General features: G+C 34.2%; 1 protein-coding gene across 2 annotated transcripts in view; it reads right to left on the reverse strand.

Moving 5' to 3' along the window:
• LOC113399827 (titin-like) overlaps positions 1 to 14,476 on the reverse strand; it is a 77,553-nt gene that overhangs the window by 10,669 nt on the left and 52,408 nt on the right. For both annotated transcript variants that reach the window (XM_026639072.2, XM_026639071.2), the window contains exons 8-9: positions 1,187 to 1,325; positions 278 to 513 (exon numbers count right to left, since the gene is read on the reverse strand). In XM_026639072.2, the coding sequence (XP_026494857.2) occupies positions 278 to 513; positions 1,187 to 1,325 (375 nt within the window). The remainder of the gene's footprint in view (positions 1 to 277; positions 514 to 1,186; positions 1,326 to 14,476) is intronic.

Here is a 14,476-nt window from a genome sequence, read left to right on the forward strand (position 1 = left end):
AAAAAGATTATATAAAAGTTACAACTAACAACTTCACTGATTATCGTACCTACTTTACTGAAAAAATATTTTACATGCAATCTTTATTTCATTGAAGGGTTCAATTTTTAATTACAAATTCCGATTATGTATCCCAAAGTAGTATAAACATAATCATATTACTAACACATTTATCTTATCAATCTTTATAACATCTCAGAATATATTTAGTCACTGGTCAGCCTTGTTAATGTATAATTCTGGGATATATTACAAATTTTCAATGATTGTAACATACCTGTATGTGCTGGTGGAGTCGGAGCAGCTGGTTCATTTTGGTCCATTTCGGCGTCCTCGTCTATATCTAAATCGACGTCTACAGCAGTCTCTGGGCCAAGGTCGTCACTATCGCTGTCAGATACACCATTGTCGCCACCCTCGGCACAGTCTCTTCCTCCCGCCTCCGCCACCACCATCTTGCAAGCTTCATTCTCCACGGCGAACGGTGGTGCGTTCACCACCGCGTTATCCAGCCTAATTATAAACCATTATTCATAACTATTCATAAACAAAACAACGACCTTTCCTCATATATTTAATAATACTATCACGTTGTTAATTATGTCCAATTTATGCAATAATTTTCCTTACCGTGTGCGAGTTAAAAGGACACATTCGTTTATTATTCGTGTTATATTTTCATAAATTCATAAGAAACTGTATCATGTTATTATTTTTTTGATATTAGAATTTACATTTACATTGACAAAACTAATACTTTTTAGACATGGAAAAGTAATTAACGAAGTAATTCAATAAAACCTACTCTAATAATAATAATCTACTTTAGACTTAATGCAAACACCTAATATGAAAATCTTTTAAATAAACCACTATTTTCTAGCCGCAGCTATCTCACGTATTTGGGGTTGGCGTGTCGTGTATTTATCGTAACACCAGCCGAAAAATGGATTTGGCAGACTTACGGCCGGCCTGCTTTCCTGACACCAACCTTTTCAGGAATGCTTTTCCTGCTACGTTGTTAATCTGTGTCAATGCAGGTCATGGAGGCGCTAAGTATTGATGGTATTGATGGCCCTTAACACAAAACTCCTTTACTCGTAGTGATTATTTGGTAACTACACCTCTATTCCATTCTGCCGAAAACGAATGTTGAATATTAATCTAAATTGCTGAATTTCCTTACCCAAGGTCCATGGGCAGGCAGTTGTCGGCGACAATATCACGCGGGTCCTTAAGGAACACCACGATTATTGTAATATTGTCCTCAGAGCCCTCTTTCTTGGCTATTCTTATCAAATTCTTCGGCACCGCCTTCAAGTCATCTGTAGAAAGAAAATTGCAATTATAATTTTCGTTTGTTTATTTCAGATTTTTAGTTACATAAAATGTACGCGGCATTGAAATCGCCAAGAACGTTTCGGACGCCAGACGAAATTTCCCAACGCTATTATCCTTAAAATATCAATGTGTCATCTAGCGCGAAGTTTGTTGCGAAGTCTATTATGTCTGCAATTTGTTGCGGAACAATGGTGAATAGAGCGGACGGATATGGAGTAACGATGTTTATGTTTCCATTTGCCACAGCTCGAGCAGTGTGAGGATGTCCTTGTTCAGTCTCAAGCTCGCCGCATGAGTCACCTCACCGCTATTGTGTGCCGTTTGTACCCGCGTACATCTTATGTACGTTGGATACTAACTTAGATCCGTTATTTTCTCTGAGCTATTAACACAACTCCGACTTTGTACTTGTCGCAAAGTTGGCCAGCATTGTTGACTCTTATATGGAGGGATATGAACAAAAAATGGCGCGCTCGTTTTCCTAAGGACTGTCGACATGGTTTCGTTTAAGATTCTGCAGTCGTATTGCGTAAATATTGTTTTTGTAATGCTTTATAGCTATAGCGTGAGATTTTGATGTTTGTTAAAGGTCATCTTATACCATAATAATTAAAAAAAGTTATGTGATGTAAGTAAAAATAAACATAATTAATTTTCCTCGCATGTTATTACTGAAACACAGGGAGTGTTTCAGTAATAACGGGGAGTGTACTTCAGACACTGTTGGAATACTATCCTCGGTACCCAGTTGTATGGCTTTTTCGAATGCGATATTCGCCGCTAGACATAGATACACGCCTTGACTTTGCTCGCTATATCGGGGCGCGGTCAACGCCACCGCCCTTTGCTTTTTTTCCCTGTTTGGTCTGGCGCTTAGCCAACCGCGCCCTGTCTCTTATAAAACGAAAGGCGGGCTTTAAATTATTTTATATTGAAATAGACTATTCGAAGTTTAACTGTAGTGTATGTTGCTTTAGTTATATCTTCTGAACTAATAAAAAATATAATTAACAAATTTATTTTGCTAAATAGCAGAATATTTTTTTTTTAAATAATATGCTAATTAGCTGCAAAGTAAATTGTCAAAAAATATTGATCATGTCACTACAAACATTGTTTTTCATGTACCCGATGAAAAAATCCTTTACAGTTATTCTCATTTATTATATAACCCAATCGAATGATAATTTGGTTACTAGCAAGAGTTAACTGACTAAAATACATACCGTACCTAGCAATGAACTTGTTAACTCCGAGAAACTGGAACGATAATTTAGAATTAAATTTTTATGTAACTATTAAATTACGTAGGTACTGTCCGAGCGGTGATGATTGCAACGATTACTGCGGGCCGGCTAACGGTGATACCGATGGAATGTGCCGTCGGCCATTGTTCCTACAACTCTAGCAAAAACGGATTACGATCCACCGCATCGGTGCATATTAAGCCGAACGCACCTGCCCTGGTTCGCGTTGGATCGCGATTTTTAAATCATTTGGTTCAAAATACAGAAAATTACTTATTTATCTTTTTTAAAAGTTTTGGATAAACGTATCTAACTTTCTTAGATACAATCTTGAAGTAAACTAATTTAAAAAGCCGAATATTTACTAGCAGGACTTTGTACAAGCTCGCTTGGGTAGGTAGTAGGTAACACCGACGCATCAATTATTTTACCGCAAAACAGCACTAACTTGTATTGCGGTTTTAAAGGTGTAATTACAGACACAAGGGACGTAACATTTTATAATTCTAAATGATTAACATTTCTTTCTATACGCAGTGGTGACCACTTACCATCAGCTAATAGTCATATATAATCTTATAGTCTTATGGACTTTTATATTATATTAGAGAATTGCTTAGAGATTGTGTATGAGAAAATCAACATCAATATTCAACAAGTCTAAACTATTAGAGCGAAATGTCTCCATATGTCTTATACATTCTATTACGGGATAGAAAATGCTGCAGACCTGTAATAGAATTGAGAGGAGGAAGGGGGCGACGGGAGGCGGATCAAGTGCAATTTTCCAGCAAGTTCATCCGGCCCGGTGTAACTTGCAGCTCTGCAGTCTACTGCATCGTCTACGATATTATAGATTAAACCTCGCGATATACGTATTTTATATTGAAAGTTAATGAAATGAGATGCACTTTTAAATTAATTCTACGATTTATATTTAACATATTACCATGATATTTTTTTATTACTGCGAAGTTTTAATGCGTGACTAGATTTAATAAGAGATATTAAAGCACGTGTTATGGACTTGACAAAGTTTCTCAGTTTGCCGTCGGAAAAGTTTCATCCGGAAATCATATTTAGTAAAATGCAACCTAAACCTCAAAAATATTCAATTATAAGTATAACAAATTCGGTTAAGTGACAAGCTTAAATAATAATTCTGTACAAATTCTATGAAATGGTCGCCACGTCGCGCGATGACAACATAACAAAATAATTTATATTTTACAATGTGACCTACATTTGTCACGTATGGTCATAATGTTATAAAATTAAATTAGACGCTCTTTTATATGCTTATTTAATGTACGCTCACGTCAAATTTAATAATGAAAGATCGATGTATGCGAGGACTAGGGAGGCTGGCGCTTTCGTGCTGCAGCAAGGCTGGGGAGAAACCCCCTGCCGCCATTGCAGGCTCCACTTAAAGAGCCGACCTACGATTCAACTATACATAAAATTCCACCATATTAAGCCTACACAGACGTTAACATTAAACTCATTACTTTTCAGAGAGCTTACGAAGTGCAGCGTATCACGTCGAAATACTATTGAAATTGTTTAGTTAGTAACATCGTGTTTTTCAATTATTTTCTTATTATAGCCATATCTGTATTCCTAACTTATTAATTATGTGCAATACTTATGAAGTGGAGACGACGATTTATACCTAAATTAGTAAAATCGAATATACGTTCATTGTTCATGCGAAAAGTGTATACAAGTGTTACGTATGTAGTTCTTAATAGATCCGCAATCGGATTTTTTTTTTGGGATAAGCTACAATAATCTGTGAAACAGACAGCTTTAAGAACAATGGAAAATAATAACGGTAACGATACGTATGTATGATACAGAGCGTTCATTGTCAAAACAAATTATGAACTAAATATTACAATTTACATACAAAAAAGACGAGCGATTAAATAGAAATGATTGAAGTCTAGGCAACAGCAGTCCGATGCACGTTTCAAAATACGCGTGAGCTGTATAGGTGATTCGAAGATGGCGCTGAGGATTTGATACACTGTCTGTTATACGAGGCCAATATATCTGATGTACCGAAATTATAATAGCCCATAAAGTTCTTCATGTAGAAATCGAATATATAAGTCAGCTGCGTATAACATATGTTTAGTATGGAATATATCCACTCGAATAGTAAAGTGTTAATTAAATGCGAAAGTGGCAGGGGTTGATATTTACAGACACATTATCGTAGGAAAACAAACTCGATGCGGCCACTTAAGCTCAGCCGTCTGCGCGGCTGCGGAGCGAGGCCTCCATCCACCGACGAGACACATGACAAATAAAGGGCATCTTAACTGAGAGCTTTCTCGCAGATATCTAATATCTAGTTACGTAATTCCATTAGACCCAGACTGAATATATTGGAATAGCCTCAAGATTAAATAAAATTCGTTTATTTTTTTTTAAATAATAACAATGTCGGGTTATTCAGATAAATAGGTATATTTCTACAATACACACCATATCACATCATCTTATTTTTTTACCATTTAACACAACGCTTGACACTTTATAATTAAATGATAATATTTTTTAATCAATTAATCAGATACCATCATCGTAAATGGAAATAATTAAAATGGTAGTTTCGTTAAAGTGAATACATTTAATTTGGACACAGCTTTTCGAACGCGATATGCATGCAAACTTTTTTACGTGTAGGTTGAACGGCTGGCCGGTAATTGGTTAGCGAGAGGACGCGAGGACGCGAGCACTAGAGGGCACGGAAGAGTTACATGCTGCACTGTAGGGAATTCTCTAATTAACGCTCGCAGCAAGCCGCCGTCGATCCGATTGCCCTGGCGTAATTGAAAGGTTGCCTGGACCGTCTACAGCTTTACAATTCGCATCTGCACATTCGTTTCCTGGACTTTTCAAGCCAACGTGCTACAATTTCATACGAAATACTAAAAAACGGAGCATATATTCTTAGCAGTAAATTACGTTTGCACATTTAATAATCAGGTTTCTCTTGCAAGTACGCGAAGTATATAATGAATGTTAGTCTAAATATTTATGTGCATCCATTATCAACCTGGTCGCTGTTAGCTGCCCACTTAAAAGAGAATGTCAAAGTTTCGTTAACTCGCTGATCTCACAGTTAAACAATGTGACACAATGGACAACTTCCAGCGCACTAAACCGACCCAAATTACAGCAGAATTGAATACACCGTGTGAAAGATGAGAATCATGTTAAATTAACGTGTATCCCGGGAAACATAATTCATCAGTGATGCACTTTAATTATTGTTTGACTAGAATATTTAGGAATAAACTTAGATCATAATACGTTCGTAACAAGCTTGAAATGTTGACAAAGTTTGAAGGACGATTATGGTTGATAATAGTACAGTAGTATGATTTATTTACATTTATATTGCTAAGTATTTTAGTGAGTTATTTATGTTATATAAATATATGTATCTATATTTATAAATAGTATTCACATTTTGCATTGCACCACCTGCCGCCTTATTGTACGCATACTTCACATAATAACATGTGTATGCATGATAAGTACTTTTGCATTTATTTTATTTGTTTGGTGTACAATAAAAGAGTATCTATCTATCTATTTATATATCTTTCTATCTATGTTAGTTAGTCAGAGAATGCAAATTAAGTCAGAGTTGGGTTTGTCCTATCGATCGTGAGTTCGCTCATGCGTTGTGACTTGTGCCTCAATGCCTGTAGGGTTGCGGGCGAGTTGTCTTTATGCGACAAATCACGCCCGGCTTTATATGCAAAAGTTGGAACCCACGCAACAAGTGCTACATTCTTGTCAGAATAAATATCAGCCTTAGGTACGTACTTTAGTATTTCATGTGCATAATTTTGAGTACTTATATATTCGTATTGTTTATGTAAAAAGCATTTATAAATAAAAGACCATTTAAACTTTTTACTATTGACTCTCAATGTAACCCAAAAATAAACAAAATTCCGGACAACAAAGAAAACTGTCCGTTATTTTATTGACAGCCCTTAATTGAAATACGTTAGTATCAGCAGCTGTGTCTAAAGATAAACAATTAATTTATTTACGAGATTAACAGACGGCACATTAATATGGGACACATATTTATTTTAAACTATTAATATAACTTGTAGGGTAAAGATTTGAAGCATAAAACTAATTTATCCTTATAGGACAATAAATTCCGACGATAAGATAGATAATTCCCTGGAACGCATTGATAAACAGCTTATATGCAAAATTATCAGTTATTATCAAACCGGCCTGCAGGCTTATCTTTATAATCAAAATCCATTTTTATTTCGCATTCAATAATAGTATCGATGAAAAGCCGCGCTTCGTCTTCATTGCGGAACAATCGCATTGCCTATCAGTGCAATATTGCACATTTATCAGATACAGACGTTCGAAAAGCACTCAGAGGCGTAGATATATCAGCACATGAAAACAGGATCGTTAGTTTTTACAACACTCCAGAACGTTTTACATTAGGTTGTTGTCTGTTGTCAGTTAGAGTGGTGGCAACGACCCGGTTAAACACTGCAATATTTATATTGTAACACACTTTTGATAAATTATATGAAGTTGCATGTTACGTACATGTATACATACATACTATGTACGTACACTTAAAGTTTCTGGCAAAATCGAATTCTTTGAACATACAAATATTTTAAATAGCCATCATAAAATCCAGCTGCCAGTCATACTAACTCTACCAAAAGCTACCCAAGTCTACCCAAGCTTCATAATATAAAAGTTCCCTTTAAACCTATTTCTTAATTTGATTCTTAATAGCATCAAACAATACAAATAGATTGAAAGAAAGTAAAAACACAAACACGGAATCTTTTGTGTTACAAGATATAAAACCATTAGGTATAAACGAAGTTAATTGTAATAGGTATAAAAAGTAAAAACTCAGATAACAATTATCTTAGAATGCGTGGTTAGCACGCTGTATCGAGACGGTTTTAATAATCACTATCAGATTCGCTCCCAGAATTCAGGGTGAAAACATCGATCACGTGTCACGGCCAGCGACCTCACTTGCTAGACGAATCGAAATTATAGACTCCATAGATATAATTCACACGAACGCCACAGAGGCTATCTGTGTGTCATACACTCGTACATGATTCATGCCGCCGGTTTATTGCGCATCCTAACGAGCTATCACGTCATACTAAGCTAATTCTAACTCATAATCTTGTTTACTGAATTGAGAAATGTTGAAATATTTAAGTCCTGGATCGGTAAAATTAGAGCAAAACCCACACAATGTGTAATATTTTCCCGATGCAAGGCGTCTATTGTAAGAGCGCTGAGGCATTTGCCACATTAAATTCAATACTGAAACTCCGTCGAAAATCTCGTTTATATTTCGAGAACGAATCTTACGCTATATATTTATGTTCCATACACGCCCATGAAAGCATAAGCAAATTCCATCGATATTGATTGAAGGATGATTAGATTACGAGATAGAAATTAACCCCACCATCCATTACGTTTCACATTAAGTTTTTTCTCAATTAATATGATAATTATGGTGAATCTAATGGAGAGTTTGTTTTTGCAAAACCTCGTAGACAATCTAATATCCTGCATATATTATAGCTTCAAATATGTAGTTTCGTAGCTTTATTTATGTTATTTTCAATTTCATAATTTACATATATATGTACAATATGTTTTAGTTTGTTCAAAATATCTGCTATGCAGACCAGAAAACCTGGTTTAAAACAGATTGCATGATCATACATTCATTTACACACAGCGCGCGCTGAATCTGCATAAAAAATGCAGTACGCTCGAATTGTTAATTCAACAAATATCTGTCGTAACGTCTTTGCTTTCTGTGTTACGCTTTCATAAATTAGAGCAGTAATTACTATTCACGTTCATTTATATCGTCCGATAAACAGCTAGCGAGTCCGGTAATTGCAATCCCGATTAACATCACGCGCTCGACGGCCGGCGCTGCGCAGTGTATTTGATTTGCTCGACCCGCCCTCTCACCCGGAGATCAATCAGAATTGCTATTTCCGAATATGCGACTTATCCGATTAACTATTTATTAATTGGTGGATGGACGGTTTACAGTGCGAAAGACGTGATTTTAAAAGTGATTCAGTATTCAATATTCGAGCAACTTGCGTCAGACGTGCGATATTATTCAAGGTTATGAATAAGCACCCAATTCGACTGCATTACACGTCGCTTTCTATTTTTAAATAATTCTAATTATTATAACGTTCTTTATAAATAAACATTGTGTATCATGTATTGAATGTTAACAATAATAAATTATATTATAAAATTATACTAGATTTACAAAGTGTTAAGACGTCAACAAACACGCAACTATACAGACTACATTTAAGTGTATCTACTAATTCTATTATTATACTAAATCAATATATATTTTTTGTCATATATAGAATTATTTTTTGACTCTATTGCTCTCATTTTAATTTTACTGTATTTTCTTGTATATGTATATATATAATCGTTCACAACATATTTTATATGACGTAATGACGTAATTAATGTTGTTCATATCTACAGGTATGCGTTGTTTATGTATTTCCTTCATTACGAGGATTGTATCTTTGATTGTTCTTACAAAATTGCAATGTTTATTCTTATAAGACAAATCGTCGTTGCGGTTGATGACCTCCTTGCAAAAATACATACATATGCGTTTCCAGTCCCACGCCGGGTCAAGGGTACTTCTGATTCGCCTTCATGCAGATAATCAAATAAATTAACCTTTTTAAATAAAAAAAGGTAATTATTTCAAATATTGTAAATTGTCATCATAACCGGTTTCCTATTCAAATTAGAATTCCTGATAACTTCAAACATGATCATTAACAAATGCATGTTATAACGAATATTCGTAATACTCGATAAGAAATTAATTCTTACATAAAATTGTATAACCAAAGAAATTCCTATGTTAATGAGTTAATCGTTGTTAGCTGTATATAATATTCTGGATAAAATCGGTCAAGAAATTGCTTTATGCACGAATTAAAAAATAACACTAGCATTTACTAATACTTATTTACTATACGGAAATAACAATAATATATAACTTTGAATACCGAGCTGTTGTCAATAATTTTGCAATTTATTGAATTTCAACTGTTACTATGTGTGGGCCAAGTCTCGCACTAAATCTTAAAGCAGTTCCCCTCAGCCAATTAAGCTAAAATTTTGCAGCCGTTGACGAAACAATCATGTATACTAATTATTACGATTTAAATATTAGATATTTAATAAAATAAAAAGGTTTGAATATCTACGATAGATTTTTATAAACATATATTGAAATACAATCAAAATATTTTATAAACAACAAAGAAAGAATTGTTAAGTGGAAGTAAGTTTCTATTGTGCGAACGTCTGCAGGTGATTTCAACTAGACTATATTTACAATCGATTTACCAAATATGGCGAACTATCATGTCGTGAATCTGTGCAGCGCTTTTTCACGACAGTAATCGTGAGGGAATGAGTCGAGTGAGAAGATAAAGTTCCACAAACAAGCATGTCTGTATTGTCGGAGAACACCAACAAATCCTTCAACGATTCGTTGTTTATAGTCGATAAAGAAATTATGTTACATTAAAAGCAATACTTTCACGTTATCTTTACAATAAAGATAACACGAATTGATGAATTCATATACATGTATAAATATAATAGGGATTTTTAAATAACAAAATTCTTATTCGGATGTTCAACTTTCCAATTGGAAGACAAAGAAATTAAAGTGTAAAAAAATAAATGGGAAGGAAAAATTTAATTTAATATGGAAGCCGCAACAAATGGTACGAAACGTTAAAATGTTGTTAATGATATTTCGATGTAATGGTAAGCTGTAAGTAGGTTGCGATGGTCGTCGCTTTCTCGAGGATCTCTGCGTCGGCGTCGGAGGCGCTCGCGCCTCCTTTACATACAATCATACAATGAAGCGCCCCACACGGCCCAGCACTCCGAAGCCTCGAGTCGGCACAATGCCCCGCGCCGGCCCACATCGCGATTGTATGACTCACAGCCGGCGCCGACATACGGGCTTGTTTACAATTGACACGATTAATGACACTCACCGAAACCGGCTACTCATCGCCGGGATTTCTCATATTTGAATTCAACCCGTTACCCCATCATTTTATAAAAGCCTATTTGACGAGAATAACATACTATTAGAAAAATTAAATGTGAAATTGTTTGTTATACTGTCATTACAAATGAATTGAAAATCGTCTAGTCACTTCTCAGTAAGAATTACACATAGAATTCCGTTAGTCATTGGAATTAAATGCATAAGTCTTAACTTTCTTTGAATTTCTTCGCAACACCACTACGGAAAAGACTTATATTAAAATGTTGACTTATTCATAAATGCAATACGTTCAGCTTTCTTTGTGTTCTTGTTTTTAATAAAATACATAGTTAGGTAATTACTTTTATAGTTATGTAACATGTTATATAATACTTTAGTGTATATACGTATGACTCTTACATTTATATTGATTTTGTCTCAAGCCCGTAGGTAAGTTTTTGCTCGACAAGATCGCGACTTCTCGTTAGCTACAAGTATTGTGCATCTTCAATAGCTTAATCTTCTTGATATTCTCAAATTACATCTTTGTGGTGGACAAATAAAGGATATTATTATCTAACAGTCTTGTTGGAATTCTCGATAGCCGTTACAATGTATCTGTGCGGAATTTTCGTATAAGAATTATGCGTTGAAAAAGTTAGCGGCGTTTCTATGTAACGCAAGCGCCTATTGATACGGTTCATTACGCATCAATGTCTCAATTTCAATCGTGTGTACATTTATGATCATTACGTTCATTCACGGTTCAACAGAGCACGAGTCTTAAACATAAAGTACAATCATTCGAAACGAAGTTATGAAGGCAGGTTGGTAGATTACATTAAACAATTTACATACGTAACACGGTTCAAGATGTACGTTGGTTTATTGAGCGTTGAGTAACGGCAACAACGGCGCCCTCGTTGAGAAACTTATTGAACGAAATGCTTTTACTCAACCAGGAATGATTCACGTGTCGATTGCTTGTTTGATTAAAATAGATTACTAATATTAGCTTCGTTCATAGATTCTTATTATACGTTCGAAAATACAGCAGAACCTAACACTTACTATAACTAATTTTATAACAAGGCTAACGGAAATAAAATTTAAAAAAAAATGTTTGTGACCGATTTGTTCAAATCGACATCGTAGTGGCTTTCAGTAACATAATCCACTTACTCTTGAAGCTAAATCGAAATACTTAAACTATAATGAATCAGCTGTTAATTATTCACCTAAGCGTATGAGGAAAAAACAGCTTATACCCAATATCGTTATCTAAATTCTAGCGAATATGTACATACACATATTACTTAAATACTTCCTTCATAGTAGAGGTCAGTAAGCATATGCATTACCTACCAATCCCGAGTTATCCCTATCGCAGTTGCCAAAGTAAGCAACACCTAAATGCCGCGGAGCCGCCATAAATACTTTGAATTTAATATTTCTAAATATATATGTATGTTATAACAAAACACGCGCGTAGCCGCAGCTAATACCTAGTTCAAATAAAAAACAAGTCCACTCTAAATTGCAGCTACAAGCGCATTTTTCACCATTAGCGATGTAAGGGAAATTTACCGTGACTAAGAAAAAAAATTGTGTGTGACAGTTTTAAACGTTCATTAACATTATGCAGCGTTGCATATATGTTAATGAAGATCTGGAGAAACTATGTCAAGTAAGAGGAAAACTTTAATGTGAACTTTTGACGGAGGACAAAAAGCAATTTCATTTTTATTTAAGTATGACTCAACAATATTAGCCTACAGCGATCGAGGATCGAGGTCAGTTTGTCCAGGACAACTCGAGAACAATAAATAATCTAATATATAATAGTCGTCTCATTCAAACGAGTTCTCGTACTGGTACTCGCTTCAAGGTTATTAAGTAAAAACTATGCACGTTAAAATTTATAAATGTTTTCTAGCAATACTATAAAGTGAATTAGTTCCACTTAAAATTTTCGCAATTTTAACGTTAAAATATATTAATTAGTAACGAGTAACTAATTAAGATTTTGATAAGCATTATTTGTGAATAAAATTAACTCATAGATTTTCTTATAATTTTATGATAAATTTATATTATGATGAATAAAATTTACTTTTTTGGTATATTCTTTCGAAAAGTGACTAAAGGAGGTAAAGAATAACACGAATCTATACGAATATTATAAATGCAAAAGTAACTCTGTCTGTCTGTTGCTCTTTTATGGCCAAACTACTGAACATAATTTGATGAAATCGGTATGAAGCATGCTTGAATCCCAAAGAAGGACATGGGTTACTTTTGTATACCTACCTAATGACCAACTCCTAAAACGCGAGCGAAGCAGCGGGCTAGTTCAAAATAAAAGTCAAGCATATGTTCTGATATAAAAAGTTATGACTGAATTATTCAAGTAAATACTAAAGTGGCCTTTTATATCCGGAGATATTTCGTAAAAAACTATATTTAAATATTAATAAATAAACTGATTAACAAATGTTACGTACAGAAAATTATCCTCCATAAGAGCGTGAGAATTTATTAAGTGTTTTCATAACATAAAGTTCGACTATGCGAATGATGTACAGCGCTTAGTCGCATATGGTATCGTACTACAGACGTCACCGTGATTAAATGCCTTGAACATAATAGACTCAGTTGACAAATATTTTCCCAATAAATTAATTACGAGATAATAACCAAATGACAATGATGCATTGTATAAAGAAAGTGTTTTGCGAGTTCTTTTTACTTTTTTATGTATATTTTTTATATACAAAAAATGTAACGACCGTGTTTATACATGAAATAATTCGCGAGAATAAATTAATAACTGCGGATGAAAGTACTATTTTTATTATATTTACTAACGATAACCATCAAAACGTACCTCTTAAAATGGATAGAATTGGAATTGTTTTATAGATATTATTTATTGTTATGATTGATATTGACAATATTGTATATGTCATTTCCTAAGTTAACTTTGCAATTGCTATGAAAGACAAAAAATATTTAAAAGGTATAGTGTAAAGGGTCCTGCTCATTAGGAGACGATTTAAAACGCCGCAAAATTATAAACCCTACTCTACACGTCATCTTAGACTCGAAAGCCTAAGATTTCGGCTCTGTACATATAACGTACTACAATCTACCATGTTATTTAGAAATGAAAATATTAATACTTACATTAACATTTAATAATAATAGCTTTATTTCGATTGATGATGTCTAACGTACGGAGTATTGGGCACAGAATTGATTTATATTTGAAGCAAATACCTACGTTACTCGATCACATGGCACGTAATTGATGCTGTGCGTGTCTGAGGTCGAGGACGAGAGAAATCGAGTGTTTCTGCAGTATACAGGTCTCGAGAGGTCACTTGAGTTGAAATGAAATCGTTAGCCAAAAAAATACGATAATAATAATAAATTAAGATAAACTTAATCTTTAAAAGAGATTTATAAAAATGCGAATAATTATATGTTTTGTGAATAATAAATTTATTAAATGCAAAGAGTTTATTATGATGTCTTCCAAAAACTTTCTAATACCTGCGCAAGCGCATAAAACATCACCCTTCAAAGGAAACAGGTGACGAATTCCCAAGTATTTTTACCCCTATTGCAAAATAGAGGGTGACTTCGAGATATAACCTATTTAAAAAAAAGGTCAACAAAATCGGTACACAATGGGTGAAATTATCAATATACTTCGATATTTTCGAATTAAGGTATGAGTACTTTGTGTGTAATTAAA

The sequence above is a fragment of the Vanessa tameamea genome, chromosome 8 (genome assembly GCF_037043105.1).
Source record: "Vanessa tameamea isolate UH-Manoa-2023 chromosome 8, ilVanTame1 primary haplotype, whole genome shotgun sequence".
NCBI classification, from domain to species: domain Eukaryota; kingdom Metazoa; phylum Arthropoda; class Insecta; order Lepidoptera; family Nymphalidae; genus Vanessa; species Vanessa tameamea.